The 18,054-nt window shown below is 45.0% G+C and overlaps 1 protein-coding gene across 8 annotated transcripts in view; it reads left to right on the top strand.

The window, feature by feature from the left end:
- Positions 1-18,054, top strand: part of MYO5B (myosin VB) — a 390,326-nt gene that overhangs the window by 249,520 nt on the left and 122,752 nt on the right. For all 8 annotated transcript variants that reach the window (XM_008979769.5, XM_008979768.5, XM_054244178.2 and 5 more), the window contains 4 exons: positions 2,439-2,520; positions 3,047-3,187; positions 10,990-11,112; positions 11,902-11,985. In XM_008979769.5, the coding sequence (XP_008978017.4) occupies positions 2,439-2,520; positions 3,047-3,187; positions 10,990-11,112; positions 11,902-11,985 (430 nt within the window). The remainder of the gene's footprint in view (positions 1-2,438; positions 2,521-3,046; positions 3,188-10,989; positions 11,113-11,901; positions 11,986-18,054) is intronic.

The following is an 18,054-nucleotide window of genomic DNA, read 5'->3' as shown; positions in this document are numbered from 1 at the left end:
CCTCTCATCCCCATCTTCCTTAATGTCCAGAAGCTTTCTACTGGTTAGCCACCAGCCACACTCATTGGGCCCTGACTGAATCTTGCCTGGTTTCCTGTTACAGTTAAGAATTACCTCACAGTTGGGCGAGGTGGCTCAAGCCTGTAATCCCAGCATTTTGGGAGGCCGAGGCGGGAGGATCACAAGGTCAAGAGATCGAGACCATCCTGGTCAACATGGTGAAACCCCGTCTCTACTAAAAATACAAAAAATGAGCTGGGCATGTTGGCGCGTGCCTGTAATCCCAGCTACTCAGGAGGCTGAGGCAGGAGAATTGCCTGAACCCAGGAGGTGGAGGTTGCGGTGAGCTGAGATCGCGCCATTGCACTCCAGCCTGGGTAACAAGAGCAAAACTCCGTCTCAAAAAAAAAAAAAAAAAGAATTACCTCACTTGGCTTTCTGCCCCAAGTTGTTCTCCTGCTGGTCTCTAAGGTGCAGGTCAGGTTGTCAGTTCTTAACTCACTCAGCATCCTTCAGAATCTCTCTGCTGCTGCCTAGTAAATTCCAGACCCCTTAGTGTAGCCTGCATGGCCTGTGAGGAGGACCCCTGCCTCTGCCCATATGCTGCATGTCATGCCCCCATCCTCCCCTCTGCTGGTTCCACCGTCCCCTGCCCAAAGATTGGGCCATACTGTGAACATTGGAGTGAGCAATGAATGATAGTGTTGATATTCTAAAATGCAAAGCGCTCAAGTAAGTCAGTTGTTAAAGTTAAACCCCAACAAAATTAACCAAGCATCAGATGATTCATGGAGTCAGAAAAATGTTAAGCTGTAGTAATGATCAAAGAAATTAAAATTCAGACATTTTTAGGTTCCAAGGAACCAAAGACACCAAAAAGCTAATATGACACAGTTGACCAAAGAGCTGTGATACATTAATATTCCCAGTCTCCCAGTGAAGAGGGCAGGACGAGATGGGGAGAACACTTGAGGCTTATCAAAGAGCTGTGATACATTAATATTCCCAGTCTCCCAGTGAAGAGGGCAGGACGAGATGGGGAGAACACTTGAGGCTGACCCGAATGGAGCACGGGGGAAATTTTCCAGGTGATGAAAATGTCCTCCGTCTGTGTCATGTATCACAGAACATCACTATATAAAAATTTTCTATCAAAAATGCATCACCCCATCAACAGATGTTGAGAAAAACTTTAAAGAAAAATGCATGAAAATACACACTTAAAATTGGTGCATTTTACTGTGTGTAAATGCTAACCCGATAAAGATGATTAAAACAAAATACTGTCGACCAGTATTGGAAGAACAAGACACTTTTGTACATTGTGAGGTGGAGGTAGTGTCATACATTAGTTCCACCCTTCCAGGAGTTAATTTTCTTCTGCCTTTTGAGAAAAGTGGTACTGTTTGACGTGGTAATTTTTCTAGGATAGCATCCTAAGAAAAGACTTATTAATTCAAAGAATTTATCACAAATCGATAGCAGCTAACAACTGAGAAAAGCAAAATGTCCTCAGTGGGGGCAGTTCAATGATGATGCATCTCTATGAGGGTGACTGCCAGCTCATGGGCACCTGTGTGAATTGAGAAAAAGGTGCTTGTGAGGGGGCCAACTCAATTTCAGCAACACCTGTCCCCTCACCTGGGCACCTTTGCAATTTCCAGGTCTACACCATGGCCCGGATCCATACAGTGGTTGATGAGGCAGATGTTAAAACTGATGCCTTCAGAACAATGGTGTGGGGAAGTGTTTTTAATGGAATGTTAAATGATAATAATAGAAGGTAAGGCCAGGTGCAGTGGATCACGCCTGTAATCCTAGTGCTTTGGGAGGCTGAGGTGGGTGGATCACTTGAGCCCCAGAGTTCGAGACCAGCTTGGGCAACATGGTGAAACCTCATCTCTACAAAAAATATAAAAATTAGCTTGGCACAGTGGCATGATGCCTGTAGTCCCAGCTACTTGGGAGGTTGAGGCGGGAGAATCCCTTGAGCCCGGGAAGCGGAGGTTGCAGTGAGCCAAGATCCAACACTCCAGCCTGGGTGACAGACTGAGACCCTGTCTCAAGAAAAAAAGTAAAACGTTATATAGTTCTGACTCTTTTCAAAAATGTAAAACTCCTAAAAGAAATCCACCAAGATATGACTGGTAGTCAGTATGAATAATAGAATGATTCATTGCTGACTTTCTTTTTCAAACTTTCTCTTTTTCAAAATTTTCCTGCTATCTATACTTTTTCTAGTTATGAAAATAAATGTGTTCTTCAGTTAGGCTCTGTGTAGTGCTAACATCTGTTACAGTGGTCTCTGAACACCAGATTAGACAACAGGGATTTCGTGGTGGCGTCAGGGGAGACTTGGGTGAGAGTAGCTTTGTTGAAGGCCCAGTGACTCCTTTGGTGAAAGGAGATGTCTCTTGTCTACTTTTTCCATTCTATAGGTTTGAGACATTTGAGGTGAACAGCTTTGAGCAGTTCTGTATCAACTATGCAAATGAAAAGCTCCAGCAGCAGTTCAACTCGGTAGGCTTGGTTTCCAGACCTTGGGGTACTGGGATGGGGGAGACTCTTCTGGGAGGGACAGCAAGGTCACTTCTCTTCCTCTGAGGTGGGTGGGCCCTGGCTGTTTTCTGACATCCCCTGGTTTCCTCCAGCTTTGGGAAGAGGCTCTCCACTGCTCAAGAGGGAGAACTGAATGGGGACAGCTGTGCTGAGAGGGGAAATGATTCTCTTTGGCTTTGACTCCCATTCCTCTGAGCCTAGGTTTCCAGGGCATTGAAGCAACAGCAAGCCAGATATGGGGCTTCCTGTGATTATTTGGGTATACAGCAACTCAGGTGATTAAGTGCCCTGGGAAGTGTTCACCCAGCAATGAGGAATTGCCTGACTGTGCTTTGCTTTTCTGCAGTCATGACTATGACTTAGCATCCAAACCTTTTCTGGCAGTTTTCTGCTGTGCTGTAGGATGCAGAACTCACTGAGCCCCTGGGGGAGGTGAACGTTAAGGTCTGCCTGCAGTTCACTCGTGTGATCTTTTTACTTGTCCTAGCATGTGTTCAAACTAGAGCAAGAAGAATACATGAAGGAGCAGATCCCTTGGACTCTGATTGATTTTTATGATAACCAACCTTGCATCGACCTCATTGAAGCCAAGCTGGGTATCTTGGACCTGTTGGATGAAGAATGTAAGGTAAAACTGTTGATGTGAATTAGTTCAAGAGTAGGGGTATGGGGCAGAGGGAAGCTGTGTCCCAAACACAGGGAATACAAGGGAATCGCGAAAGATTTCAAAGGTTGAATTTCGTCTGTGATCAGCTGGCCTTTAGTATACTGGAAGAAGCATTGGCATGCTGCATACTAGAAGCATGTACCATTCTGCATGCTAGAATGCAGCATGTTTAACATGATTGGCAGGTGTTGCTACACTGGTAAACATGTGCCTCTCTTGGGGAAGCCTGGGTGGCATGGGTTGGCACGATATGGTGGTTTGGACTTGATGTCCCAGGTAGCCTAGGTGCCAAGAGGAGAATGGCAACATCTAATGAGCATCCCTAGAGAGTGACAACTCAAGTCTGGGATCGTTATTGCCACATTAGATGGCTTATGAGTGATAGAGCTGCATGGCATGGTGGCAGGTGAGATTCATAGATTTCCCCATCTGGTTTCTGATGGGCTGTACCTGGTGGGACAGGAGGAGAGCTGACTTGTCAGCCTGGAGAGTGCCTGGCAGCACTGGGAGGGTAAGGTTTAGAGGAATCTCTCCTAGTTGGGTGGTTGGTTGCTACAAGGATATATATATATCAGTTCCTCTAAGGATGGAAACTCTAATTAACAGATATAAAAGTCTCATGACATTTGCTATTACAAGGGAAAGAACCCGCTTGCCTTTACTTTCTGCTCTCCCACATCTTGCCTGTAAAGGGTTAAGTGCAGCTGGATGGTTTGGTAGGAGGTATTTCCTTCCAGAAGGGCTCTCCTGGTTTCATTGCCTTTGAAAATGAAAGGGAAACAATAAAACAGAAGACAGAGAAAATATACCAATTCTACAGCTCGCACATCTTTTTACCTTCTGAAGGTTTTTAGCATTTCACTAGAGATGTAGACTTCATTCTCAGAGTCAGTATCCAGGCAGAGATAATCTCTCAGTGTGGCATGTTGGTCCAGGCTTGCCCAACCTGAGAGGTAGCAGTAAAGGTAAAACAGTTGTCCCTAGATTGAGTGGCATTGGCTGAATGGCTGAAGTCACAGCCTAGGCCATCCTGCTGTTCATGACTCACTTTTATTTTCTGGGGTTCGGCATCCACTGCCACCACCTCCCTTCCCAAACTCAGCAAAGATCATGCTCCTCTTCCCCAGTCTGTTTTGAGATTCCCATCAGTAACTGCCTCCTCCAGCTCCACACTCCCAAAACTAAAGGCAGCACCATGTCCTGTGTCCAGCTCTGGCCTCTGGGATGCTAAGCTGGTGTGGCTTCCCACAGGCCAGTGCTCAAGAACCCTGGCTTTTCACTCTCCTCCCAAGTGGTGAAGGTGAATGTCACATACAGTTCTCAGGGCACAGGAGTAGGCAGTTTGTCCTACACAGGTTTGTGGAAAGCCTTGATGTCCTGCAAATCCGTTTGGTGGGGGCTGGGCATGTAAAGACACTGGGTGGTACTGCGCATGTGACACGTGTAAACTCACGCTGGTGGCAGAGGAGATGAGATGAACACCACGTTAAGGAAGAACACAAAATCCCATGATGTGGAGACTTTTTATACCAGGTTTAATTGCTCTGGGAATTCAGGATGATTTGGTATAATCTGACAGAGCATCAGTCACAGGTGAATTTTAAGCCAACAGGTATTATTTCATTTGTCAAAACTCGTTGAACTGTATGCCTCAGTGAAAGAGTGCATTTTACTGCATGGAAATTATTCTGCAGTAGACCTGACTTTAAAACATAGGGGGGCCTGGAAGCACCCGTGGCTCTGAGCCTGAGCAGATTTGGGAGTCTCCCTGGAGTTGCCATGACTGGGCAACTTGGTGCCCCTTGGGAGGGATCCTGTTGGGCTGTGGAAGCAGCCTCGGACACGTCATTTCCTCTCTGTCTCTCGGTTACAGGGAGAGAACAAATAGAGATTGCAGGCTGAGAATGAATAGAGATTGCACTATGAACAGTTGGGCTCTGTGACCCCATGTGACAGGACACAGTCACATGAAGGATTGGACTCATGGTGCAGAAGCAGCCAGCGGAAAAATCACTTTTCATGGAGAAGCTGTGCAGTGACAGGCAGAACAGTGAGCTGGGGTTTAAGTGAGAAGTGTGGAGATGGCGTGGCTGTGGGTTTAGAGGGGCAGCATGCTGGGAGTGCTCTGCAGGGCCTGTGACTGGTGCCACGGCTGCAGAGGAGAGTGCAGACTGGACCAGGATATTAAACCACCTGAGGTGGAAAAACCTCTTTGCAGACAGGCCCCAAACAAGCCACAAACTACAATTGTTCCTAAGTTATCCAAGCCCACTCCTCCAAGAAGGTGTTTGATTGTCAGAAATGTTAATTTCCAGGCTGCTCTTAACAAGACTCTCCAAAGATGCCTGGTGGCCGGTGGGGACTGGGTGCACACCAGCCCCTGCTGCCTTCTAAGCCCTATTTGGGTTGGTAGTTCCTGCTGACCTCTTCCCACTCATCAGTCCCCCTTTCTCACAGAGGAACAAGAAACCTTGAACCCTGGAAGCAATGCTAGTAAATGAAGCCCAGGAGCTATCTCAGGTTGGAGACGTTGGAGCACTCAACAGCGGGCCTGAGTGGGGTGGCAAGCTCTGCCCTGTGCCCTGTGATGAGGATTCTTTGTTTCCTGGAAGGGAGGAAATCACTCAGGACTGTGGAGTGAGATCAGCTCACTCAGTGAGGAGGCCAATGTCCCCTGCCCCCTGTTTCCTCACCTGGCCCAGCCTGCTGTCAGGAGGGTTTACTCTGTATTCAGATGGTGGTTTCTTAAGAAGTAGCCCCAAAGTTTCCCTTGTCTGGCACTTGCATGTCGAGGTGTGATTCCTGCGATGGAGGGAAGTGAAGTGCCCTTCCCACGTCCATCTCTTCATTCACATGGGAAGCCACATGTCCACAGAATAGTGCACTGAGCCCCTGCACACCTTGAAAGGGTCAAGTGTCAAAAGCAGGCACTGAAGTATCATCTATGATAACAAAGAACCAGACATGCTGTGGAGGAAATGACAGAAGAAAGAGTGTTGTGGGGAGAGCATTCCCAAGAAAAGTCAGATGAGGAGGGGCATTCCACGTGAAGGGAACGTCACACTTGGAGAACTTGAAGTGATCTGATTTATCTGGAACTCCTGGTGGGGCAGGTGAGGTTGGAAAGTAGAGATCATGGGAGAATGAGAGGCCATGTCCACCCAGAGCTGGCATTTGGGCTTTACCCTGAAGGCTCTGGGGATCAGCCTATGGGGGAAAAGCAGGGGAGAGAGGGTCAGATGTGAATGATCAGATCAGCAGGTCTCCCAGACTGTGTGCAAGCTGAGCTGGGGAGAGCCTGGAAGGGGCGGCACTGTGAGGCCAGGCAGGAGGGAACCAGGGCTTCCAGGAGCTCAGCAGCAAAAGGGTCTCCATTCCTGGAGTGGAGCACTTCCTTCCAAGGGAGTTGTGGGGGCAGGAGCCTAATTTCGGTAATTTGAGAGGAGCAGGAGGTGAGGCAGCGGAGACAGTGAGTTTGAACTTTCGGAGGCTTGGCTGTGAACAGGAGGCGGCGCGAGAGAGAAGCATGGGCGTGGGTGGACTACAGTCCCCCAGAAGGCAGGGGTGGATCCCATGAGAAGGACAGAAAGGAGGGATGGCCATGGGTGCAGATGAAAGTTTCTGCATGTTAGAGCAGGAATTTGGGATTTCCTGCTTGACAGCCTCTATTTCCCCCGTGAAGGAGATGAGGCATCTGCTGAGAGGCGGTAGGGTCAGAAGCTTGAAGAGAATGGAAGAAGGTGGGGATGGCTGCCCAGTAAACAGAAAGAGAAATTGGAGAGTGCACAGATTGGTTTGCTGAGGTCAGAGACCATAAATTGAGTTTTAGGAGTTGTTGAGGTCAACCTCCTGCTTAGACCTAGGAATAATGTCTTAATCCATAGAAGCGATTCTGTGAGTGAAATTCAGTTTTTTTTTGTTGGCTGCAGTACTGTATTATACAAAGTATATTGGCAGGGCTTGGTTACAGGAAGATGAGTTGATGGGTGGTCTTATCCAACCACCTAGGTACGGGGAAGGAGAGAATAGGTAGTTGGATTCATCTCAAATTGATGTTTTCCTGGGCGTGCAGAGGGTATTTTGTAAAGGTGAAGTATAAAGGCCTGGAAGCAACACTGGGTGTGGCTGGCAGGTGAGGAGGAAGGAGCTGCCTCCATTCCAGGAGAGTGAGAGGCAGTCCTGGGAGGCCCAGCTAGGCTTCTGTGATGGCAAAGAGGGGCGGGGCCAGAGCGTACTCCTTAAAGAGCCTGGGGATCCAGAGGTACTTATGGTGCAGCAATTTGAGAGGTCAGCAGCAGTAGAAGGCATGAGGGAGCCTGCATTGGTGTGGAATGGAAGGAGACAGTGAGTGGCCAGGAAGGTTGGTGCCAATGGCCCAGGGAAACAGGAACGAGAAAAGAAGCAGACATAGAGTAACTGGGCTTGGGATCTGTTTTTTGTTGTTGTTTTGTTTTTTGCGACAGTGTCTTGTTCTGTCACCCAGGCTGGAGTACAGTGGTGTCATCACAGCTCTCACTGTGGCCCTGACCTACCAGGCTGAAGTGACCCTCCTGCTTTAGTCTCCCCATTAGCTGGGGCTGCAGGCAAGTGCCACAGTGCCTGGCTAATTTCTGCATTTTCTGTAGAGACAAGGTCTCCTTATATTGTTGCCCAGGCTGGTCTTGAACTCTTGGGCTCAAACCATCCTCCCACCTTGGCCTCCCAAAGTGCTGGGATTACAGGCGTGAGCCATTGTGACTGGCTGGCCTTGGGGTCCTTAACAGTCAGCTCCTGTCAGCAGCATTGTTGGGGGCAGGCTTTAGCCTCAGAACATGTCCCAGGCCATGATGGTAACATCTGTGACTTAGATTACAGCTTCTGTTTAGAGTTCCACAGAGAATGCTGAGACGGGCTTAGGGAGCCCGTCTGCACTTCTCTGCTACAATGCCTGCTCTTTTTGCTGTTGTTATTTTACTGGCAAGGAGTGGAGTCAGGTTTAATGTATTTCTAACAGCTTTAATGAGATATAATTGACATACCATACAATTCACCCATTTAAAGTATATAATTCAGTGATTTTTTAGTATGTTCACAAAGTTGTGCATCCATCCCAACCACAATTTTAGAACATTTTCATCACCCTGTAAAAAAGCCCTTCAGTGCTCCCCATGGTCCCCTCCAGCCCTGCGCAACCACTAACCTTTCTTTCTGTATGGATTTGCCTATTCTGGGCATTTAATACAGATAGGAACTTTGCTTTTTGATATATCAGTGGCCAGCACCACAAGGTCAGAGGGATTTAGGCCTCTGAGGGACAGAAGTGCCTACGTGAGGACCGAGCTGGAGCCCTAGCTCCTGGCTCAGAGGTCTCTCTGCATTGCTTTGAGAAGAGCAGAGAGAAGTTCATATGAAGCTGTATTTGGATTTCCTTTTTTTTTTTAATTATACTTTAAGTTCTGGAGTACATGTGCAGATCTTGCAGGATTGTTGCATAGGTACACACATGCCATGGTGGTTTGCCGCCTCCATCCCCCCGTCATCTACAAACTGGATTTCCCTTTTAAAGGATTCAATTCAACTGCATCTTATGGAGCTACTGATATCCATGACCCAGAAGTTATCAAAATATAAGATTTTTTTTCTTTCTCCTGTAGCTGTTTAAAATCTACTTCTGTGGAAATATTTTTGGAGATAAGCACCTTCTACCCGGTTCTGCTTTTGTGGCAGCCTTTAAAACTCTGTTGTCAGGCAGGAAGAGTTAACCTGTCCTGCTTGGAATCCCAGCTCTGCTATTTAATGGCAAAAACCACAATTACTTTTGCACTAACCTAATGCTTCCCCTTCATGTGAACTTGGCAAGCTACTTAACCTCTCTGTCTCAATCTCCTCATCTCTAAAATTTTTACAAACATAGCACCTAACTGACATGATTGTACAAAGGTTAAATGAGTTGATATATATAAAATGTGTAGAAAATGGCCTGGCAAAGAATATGTGCCGTGGGCACTAGCTGTGAGTATCATCTGAGACTCCGGGTTGTTGTTAATTCCTGCTGGCCCTCCCTTACGTTTGGTTGGAGGTGGGGTGGGCAGTGAAAGGAGATTGATCCGTGTCAGAAAATATGTATACACTTGACCTTGGTTGTTGGTTTTCACTGCTTATTAATTCACATCAGTCTGAATTAATGAATATGTCGGATTATGGAGTCTTCTTACAGAAGTCCAGTTTCATCTTCAAGGCAAGATGATTTTGTTCCTAGCCAATTTTACGTGTTTGCTTTTGTGGGGCTTCTCACCATATCTGTCTGCCCCAGTTCTGCCATTCCCTCAGGGTCCCTCTTGCACCTGTCCTCGGGCCCACAGGGTCCTGACAGCCATACTGGGAAGACCCCTCCTTCCTTCACACCTGGTGGTTCTAAACACAGAATGCTTGGAGACAAATATAAAGCAGTATATATAGAAACTGCTGAATTAAATATATTTTATTGTCTGCCCAGTACAATTAATAGCCTCCTTCAAGATAGTTTTCTTTTCTTGAATTGCCTATGGTGCTTAGTACTGAGTATTCAATATTAGTTATGCCAAAATGAATCTTGAGCAAAATCAGTTTGCTTACAAAGGATTTAAGAAGTTGGTTCCCAAGTACATAAGCATTTTCTTTATGGCATGAATTTTATTAGTTTACCATAAAAATTCCTCTGTAAATGGCTAGTGCAAGGGTCACCTTCAACCCTGCCTGATCCAAACGTGCAGTCTAAACCAAAGAAGGGCAGGCCAGTTAGTGACCTGTCACTGAGGACTGGACTGATTCTGGTCAGTAGGTGTGTGCAGCGATGACCAGGGATGACAGAGGTGGGAGGAGGGAGCACCTTCCCATTGGAAGAGTTGCTGTCATCCTTGGTAATCTGAGTGGTGGTTATAGTGACTGTTATATTGTCAATGAAGCAAGATGCTTTTTTCTTTCAAAGCCATTCATAAAGATATTTAAAGGGGCTGCCTTCAGGATTCTTAATGCAGTGGAACCTCTAAGTCTGACTTTAGACAGTGGCAGATGCAGAGATGAGCACCATGTAGATCATTCACTACTCACTTCCCACTGCGTGGCCAGAGCCCAGTTCTCAGTTCTTTCAGGGTCGCATAAACAATGTAAGGGACAGTCAGTCCTTGAACACAACAAACTTAGAGCTTGTAGTGACGATCCCCAAAACTCAGTGGTGCACATTATGCTAGGGTATGTGTAAGAGCCTGATTGTGAGGAATTCCAAAGAAGAGAGAAGTGAGATCAGCAGTGGTCAGGAAAGGACGGACTTGAGCCAGACCCAGATGATGGTATTTAGGTGAGTTTAGGGAAGGAAGATGGGCTTTCCTGTGGCAGGAGTCCACCTGGGTGAGTGGGTGAGCTTGATGTATTTGTGATGCTGATATCACTGCCCCAATTGCAGGGAAGTACCTTTAGGTGGTCCCTCGGGCTGGGACTCTGCTCCTGTGACCTGGGTTTTCACCCTCATCCTCCCTAGCACTTCCAGTATCTGCCAACCAGCAGGCTCAGCTGCTCCCACAGGCCCCACAGGCCCCACAGGAGCCAATGGCAGGTGGAGGGCACACTGTATCAGGGTCTTGAACGTGTATGGTTGAATTGTTCTTTCCACCATCCAGTTAAGGTCCCAGTTTGAGGGCCGAATCCACTTTCATGGAGCCGGCCTACTGATCTCCTCCCTCTGCTGCAACCCAGGGCTGGCTTCTTCCTCTTCACAAAGCACTTTGCCCTGTCTCATGGTTCTGCAGGTCCCCAAAGGAACTGACCAGAACTGGGCTCAGAAGCTCTATGACCGGCACTCCAGCAGCCAGCACTTCCAGAAGCCCCGCATGTCCAACACGGCCTTCATCGTCATCCACTTTGCAGACAAGGTGGCTCTCCTCTCTGTTGGCTTGGGTAGTCTTTTGGCCCCTCTCTAAGTAGACTCCAGGGGCTCGGAACCTAGAGAGAGGGCTGTCCCTTCTGAATTCAAATGGCCTGAAGCCTCAGCTAGGTTCCCCTTCCATCCTCTCTTACCCACCCCTCCACTTCTTGGGGATGTCAAGCTTACCACGTGGCATAACTTCACAGGGGGTGCCATAGTTGTCCAATCACACATATATAAGTTATATTCTAAAGCAGTTAAGAGTCTACCCTCATGGAGTTTGAGCGAGAAGGGAGGGATGAAAACACAGTACCAAGTGGTTTGGCTTCTTACCTGGAGCCAGTGTGGCTACTCCTCAGGGGGCTGCTTTCTCAGCTGGTGCATGCACAGAATTTTTCTAAGTGGATTTTTGTTTGCCATGCACTAGCCTGGTGTTTCTCAAATTGTAATCTGTGTATAAATCACCTAGGGTCTTGTTAAAATACAGATCGATTCATTGGATCTGCGGTATGGCTGAGAAGCTGCATTTATGAGCCCTAAAGAAGCCTTTTATTTTGGGAGCTCCCTTTAATACAATTTCTTCCACAATGTGAATACTCAGTTCCCTCTATGTAAATCCTGACCACTTACTGGGTTTGAATCTTAAATGGAAACATCTGTGGGTTTTGTATCTACTCACAGCTCTTTTCAGAAAATGCTACGTGGATGAGATGAAAGTAGTTGAGAAACTGCTGAAGGAACCCAGTCAGGCTGAAGCACTAACGATTGTTTCTCTGTCTGCTTGCTGTGGCCCCAGGTGGAGTACCTCTCTGATGGTTTTCTGGAGAAAAACAGAGACACGGTGTATGAAGAGCAGATCAATATCCTGAAGGCCAGCAAGGTAAAGAGTGTCAGAAGCGGGGAGTGGAGCAGGAGTGCCTACGGCCAGTGCTGGGCAGGGAGTGGTGATGCTGCCCCATCACAGAGATGCTGGGCAGGGAGGAGGCAAAGGGGTTTGTTGGTCATCTCAGTATGAAAACACTTGAACACTATACCACTGTGAACATGCTCGATCTCATCTGAAAACACTTTCGTATTGCCTGAGGCAGGTACAAAGCAAGGAGCATAGGGGTTAGGGGAGAGAACTGGGAAAGACGCCTGCTAATGGAGGGGATAGGGGAGCATGGGAGGTGACAGGAAGAGATATGGCAGTGAGCGCAGTGATGGAAATGTAGCTGGTGTCCATCATGTCATCTTTCCTTCGTCTCCTGTCTACAGATGTAAGATTATTTAAACCCCTTCGCATCTAGTATCTGCATATAATTTGTTGAGCAGTCGATAGAACCTCTCTCTAAGCAGAACGTAATGGAACAGAAGGTGGGATTTCAGGAACACTTAAATCCACTACTTTAGATTCTTTCTCTGTTAGTACCAGAATTTCAGTTATTTCCAAGCATAGGAATAAGATAGCATATATTGTGTCCATTCTACAGGTAGAGGAAACAAGGCACCAATTCACCCAAACGTATCTTTATTTAAGCACCTACTTTGTAAGGCACTGCCCTAAACACACCATTTGATCACAAAGATGAGCAAGACAGAGTCTACCCTCTAGTTGTTCCCCTTCTAGTGGGCTGTGAGTGGGCTTATGAAGATATACACAGGTAACTGTGAAAGGAGAGAAGGAGCTGGGAGGGGGCGGTGCAGTCAGGGAAGTGTGTGCGCTGGCATTCTAAAAGCTGACTCTGATGCAGATGCTGTTGCTGGCTTTAGCCCTGCAGAGGAAACCCAGGGGGAAAAAAACTTTCCAGGGTTTAGGAGGCTTTCTCCCAGGCCACATGATACCGAACCCACTGCAGGGGCCTGATAACACTGTAGAAATGGCAGATTAATTTCTCTTTGTGATAAGCTTTAGATGAATGCAATAGGGTGAGATGATAGAATGGAGAAAATACACCCGGCAAAATGGAACCAGGACGTAAAGCCGAGTAAACCCTTTACATCACGTGGCGAGGGGTTTAGGGAGGATTTGAGTCAGTAGCAGCATGCAGACTGCCAAGACCAGACCCCTGCCCCGTGTGATCTCTGGATATCTGGAACATCAGAGATTTAGTCATCACTGAGACAAATTGGCTGTGGGTAAAAGTGAATATCACTTTGGAGTTCAACACAAGATTGACCTTGCAGCTCCCTGCATTTTTCGGTCTCCAGTCTGTGGTGGTTAATGTGACTGTTTCCATTTTTCATGAGGGTGGTGGCATAGAGGAGGAGCCCCAAGGCACAGGGAAAGAGAGTAGATGGAAGTAGTCTGAGCACCGGGATCCCCTTCCTCATGATGGTCTCTTACGATGCCTGTAGGCCTGTGACAGCCTATAGGGTCAGGAAACTCTCTTGTCTTCGTAAAAGTTTCTTCTTTAAGATTAGGAGCAGAAATGAGGGGTGGAGGAAAGAGAGTTGGATACTTTTCATTAAATACAGAGTCTGAGTATTGATTTCTGAGCATCTTAATTTGAGTAACTCTCAGGGGTTCCAGAATCTAAAAAGGAGTGGTGCCAGTAAAACGCTGTTACACTCACTCTCCAGCAGGTTCTCTTTTATTAGTAGCTGAGCTCCTTTTCCCTTATTTTTATTTAACAACTTCATTGAATATTTGTGTAGTATAGAGCAGTAACCAACACATGTAGTTAATCTCATGGTACTTAGTGGAAAAGACGCACAGTTTAATTACAAATTGTAGTAATGCTAAGAAGGTCAAGAAGAAGGTGCTATGGAAGAGAATGAGAAGGCCCCCAAGACCACCCCCAGGTTCAACTATCGGCTAGGAAGACTCACAGAGCTCAGCATGTAGTTATGGCTATGATTTGTTACAGCAAAAAGGTAAACAGCAAACTCAGCAAAGGGAGGGGTGCATGGGATGCTGTGGGAGACCGGGCCCAAGCTTCTAAGAATTCCTTCCCCCTGGAGTCATACAAGATGCACATAATTCCCCCAGGAGGCAAGTCATAACAGTTCTTTTGAAATACCTACCAGGGAAGGTCACCTGAGCCCAGGCGGCCAGGGTTTTTATTTGGGGTTGATTATATAGGCACCCTTAGCCTAGCACAAACCAAAATTCCAAACACCCAGAAGGAAAGCAGATCCTCAACATAAACTATATTGCTTATCTGAACTTTAGGCACAATGAACAGTTCTTATCAGGGAATGGTGAAAACCTTGGTGAAAATTCAAGTTCCCAGACACCAACCAGGGCTCAAGCAGCCTTTCTAAGGATAGCAGATGCAAGCCTGCCGTGTTAGCTCTTTTCTACACAAGAATATTGTTTTAGATTGGGGACACTGGGTTTTTACTAGAAATTAAATATAAGCTCATAAAAAATTAAAATAGTGTAGAAATATACAAAATAAGTCTTCTTTCCCACTCTTTGACCTATCTTTTGATGGATCAGAAGTTACCCACCCTATTCTGCATGTTGGTACACCTTTTTAAGATTAAAATAACTGCATTATATACACATAGTCCTCTGTAATTTAGTTTTTCAGTTACTATTATATCTTGGTTGTCTTTCCACACGAGTACACATCTGCTTCTTTTTTTAAAACGACTGCTGATAATTTGCTATTTCAAATAATGTAGCAGTGAATATCCTTTAAGTGTATCTTTGCATATTTTTGTACAATTATATCTGTTGGGTAAAATTTTAGAAGCGATTGATGATGGTTCGAAGAGGATGCACATCAAAAGTGTATACATGTTGCTAAGTTGGAGGACAAAATAGGGATCATCTACTCTTGAAATGCAACTTCCTCCTTCTCTTTCCTGCCCACCAACCACAATTCTGGCTTCCCCCTTCACCTGCTAAAACTTTCAAAGAGCCAGTGACCTTGTTGTCACCCTTGTCCCCATCCCAGCAACACCCCTGAGATGCGGTGATGTTGGTTAGCAGCACTGAGATTAACCAAGAAGGGCGTTGGCCGACCAGACCCTAGCTGGAGGAGGACTTGAGAACTCTCCATCCTGAGCCCCTCCTAGCCTGTTTCATCCATCCCAAAAGAGAGAAAGCAAAGATCGATGCTGTATCACCATAAATCCACAGATGGGCTATACACAGACTGCAGCTGCAAATCAAAGAGTGATTCTAAGTATGCTTCACACCATTTGGGCAGATGAGCGTGTCTGGCAGCATCTGTCATTTTAGTATCTTTAAAGCTCATCATTTACTGATTGAATCTGTATTCTCTTTAAAATTTTTAGTTTCCACAGTAGCCCTATGAGGCATATGTTTCTAACTCCATGTTAAAGAAAAATGAAAACCTAGAAAGATACAAGGTTCTATGTCATTACATTAAAATTGTGATGCCTAATTTTTATTGGGTTTCATTTAGCACAGCTAAATCTCAAATCCTGTATGTAAATTCATAATTTTACTTCATGACAGTTTTTTTCCCATTGTGTGGCATCCTTGATAAGAAATTAACAAGTTGTCATGAATAAGCAGTATGGGATAGAAGACACCTATATACTCTACCAACCAAAGGGATGTTTGAAGAACTCCCACTAAGAGAGTGAAATAACACGGTGTTAATGAAAACATAATTAGTAAAGCCAGTTCCGTTGCCTAAGAGCTTGTAATGTAGCTAATTGCTTTCTTAGCTTTCAGAGAGCTATAAATAGAGACTTAGGTAAAGAAATGCCTCTTTAAAACATGACTTCAAATTATTAACGGACTCACATGTTTTAAATACTAAAGGATGGAGGTTTTCCCTTCTAGTTTTTATTTAATGTGAAAAGGAATAGTTTATCAACCAGGAAAAAAAGTAAACTTTTTTTTAAAGTTTAAAAGGAAACTGTTTTCCCTATGAAGATTTCCTATTCCTGGCCGCCACGACATGTAGATCAGAGGGACAAGCCATGGGTCACGTGTTTATGCCAGCATGTGCTGGACAGTGAGGGTGTATTGGGAGGCGTTTCTGGGCTATGGGACAGGCATCCTGGAGCTGTTTTTCCACTCTGTCCCAGCATGAGGGATCTTGAAATGAATGTGGTTCAGAGACTACTTGACCCAAAGCCACCTACCCCAAGTTCATGAATATGATGTCTACACCTCCTTTCCAGAATTAATATTCCAGCAAACTCATCCCCGTCTGAATCTCAGAGATCCTGCCACTTCCAAATGCAATCTCAATGACAGGGACCTACAATTAAAACGTAGATTTTAAAATAAAATACAAACTCACCAGACTGAACCTTTGTCATTTTGGCACCCAAATGATAGCACAGGAGTTGCAGCCACAGCTCAGATAAGGCCCAGGTATTCTTTCCCTCTGTCCTTCCTACTGCTTATGGCTGGACTTTGGCTCATCCAGGAAAGATAAACACACATGTCTATTGCTTTCTACGCTGATGTGTTTTTTAAAGTTTACACACACACATCTTATTTTGACCAAATAAGTTTGCTTTTTAAAAAATCTTGTGTTTGCTTTTAATTTTTTAACTTATTTATTATATAGGAGCTTGAGATAATTGACATACTATAAAACGTTCCTAAATATACTTCGAGTGTTTCCTGTTTAAGATGTCCTGATATTTGAAAAGCTTCTAGCAATACTTAAACTAAGCAGCATGCTGTATAGGAGAACTTTTTAGCTGACAAAACATTATCATCTCCTTTATAATGTGGGAAAGTCCATGTTGTCTTCCAAAAAAATGAAGTACTGAGACTTTTCCTCCAAAGCCCATTTAAAACCCTTTTAAAATATTCATCTAAACATTGGAGGTTTTTCTCTCCAAAGAGTACCATTAGCCATGTAAAAAGAATTGATTGAAAGGTAAATGTGTTTACTATATTTACAGTCATAGATTTTTTTTTTTTTTTAAAGAAAAGATTCTGGGGAAGAGATTCCAATCAAAGTGTTCTTATACTGTGTCTTATTTTAGATTTACATGTCTGTTTCAGAGGAAATATCTTTCCTATTCTTCTAAACACAAATGAATAGGTGTGATTTCCAAGGTAACAGCTATGTGTCAGCTGTAAATGCCACCTTCTAAACTGTCAAATGGCCTTTAGAAAGTCTTTTCATGCTTCTCTTAGTCCCTTTTTGATTTGCTATATATAGAGCTAAATAGCAGAGAATACCAAAGCCAGTCCCTGTGTACAGGTTTTAAACAAGTGACAGGAAAGTGTTGGTTTGTCTAGAGGTGCTACCCTGAGTGTTTGAGTTTGAAGGGGGCAAATTATAAGAAATGCCCAGTGGCTGCCCGAAGGTAGATTGTGGTGGCTCTATTACTGCTCATTCAGCTTATAAACAGACTGCTTAACAGCTCTAAACACATAACGAGTTAGTCAATTGCCCTCATCTGATTACTATCCACTATATATGTCAGAGCATTACTAGATACCCCATATACGTACAGTCATTATGTGTCAAAAAATAAAACTGTAAAAACTTTCTCCCTTTTGCTCAGAAATGTGATCCTTTGTATGAGTCTTTTGTCAAGTAAGAGCTTGGTGACTACTTTTCATTGTGACTCTAGGTTTGTGTATAGCTGGGGTACTCCTCAGCTGAGGTATCCTTACCTAGCCCATCTTCCTAAGGGATGGGTGTGGATGGGGTCAGTAATTTGTATTTCTTGCCTGGGTCTTTTGCTATTATCTACAGCCCAACATTGTACATGGTATCTCTTAGTCTTTCAGTCCTGTCATCAAACTAGATCTCCTCCTATGTTTGTTGAGTATATAAAACAAATTTTCCATAGAATACAAGGCATACTATACCTCCTTCTGAGAACTAATATTCCAACACTTATCTCCCTCTAAATCCCAGGTCCTACCACTTCCAAATGCAGTCTGAATAGCAGGAACCTAAATGAAAACCTAGCTTTTAAAATAACAAATGATTCAGATCAAACCTTGGTTGTATTTGTGTCCAAATTACAGCACAGTGCCAGCTTTGTTACAAATCTGCCTTGGACG

The sequence above is a fragment of the Callithrix jacchus genome, chromosome 13, assembly GCF_049354715.1.
Source record: "Callithrix jacchus isolate 240 chromosome 13, calJac240_pri, whole genome shotgun sequence".
Classification (NCBI taxonomy): domain Eukaryota; kingdom Metazoa; phylum Chordata; class Mammalia; order Primates; family Cebidae; genus Callithrix; species Callithrix jacchus.
This window is presented reverse-complemented; position numbering and strand designations above follow the sequence as displayed.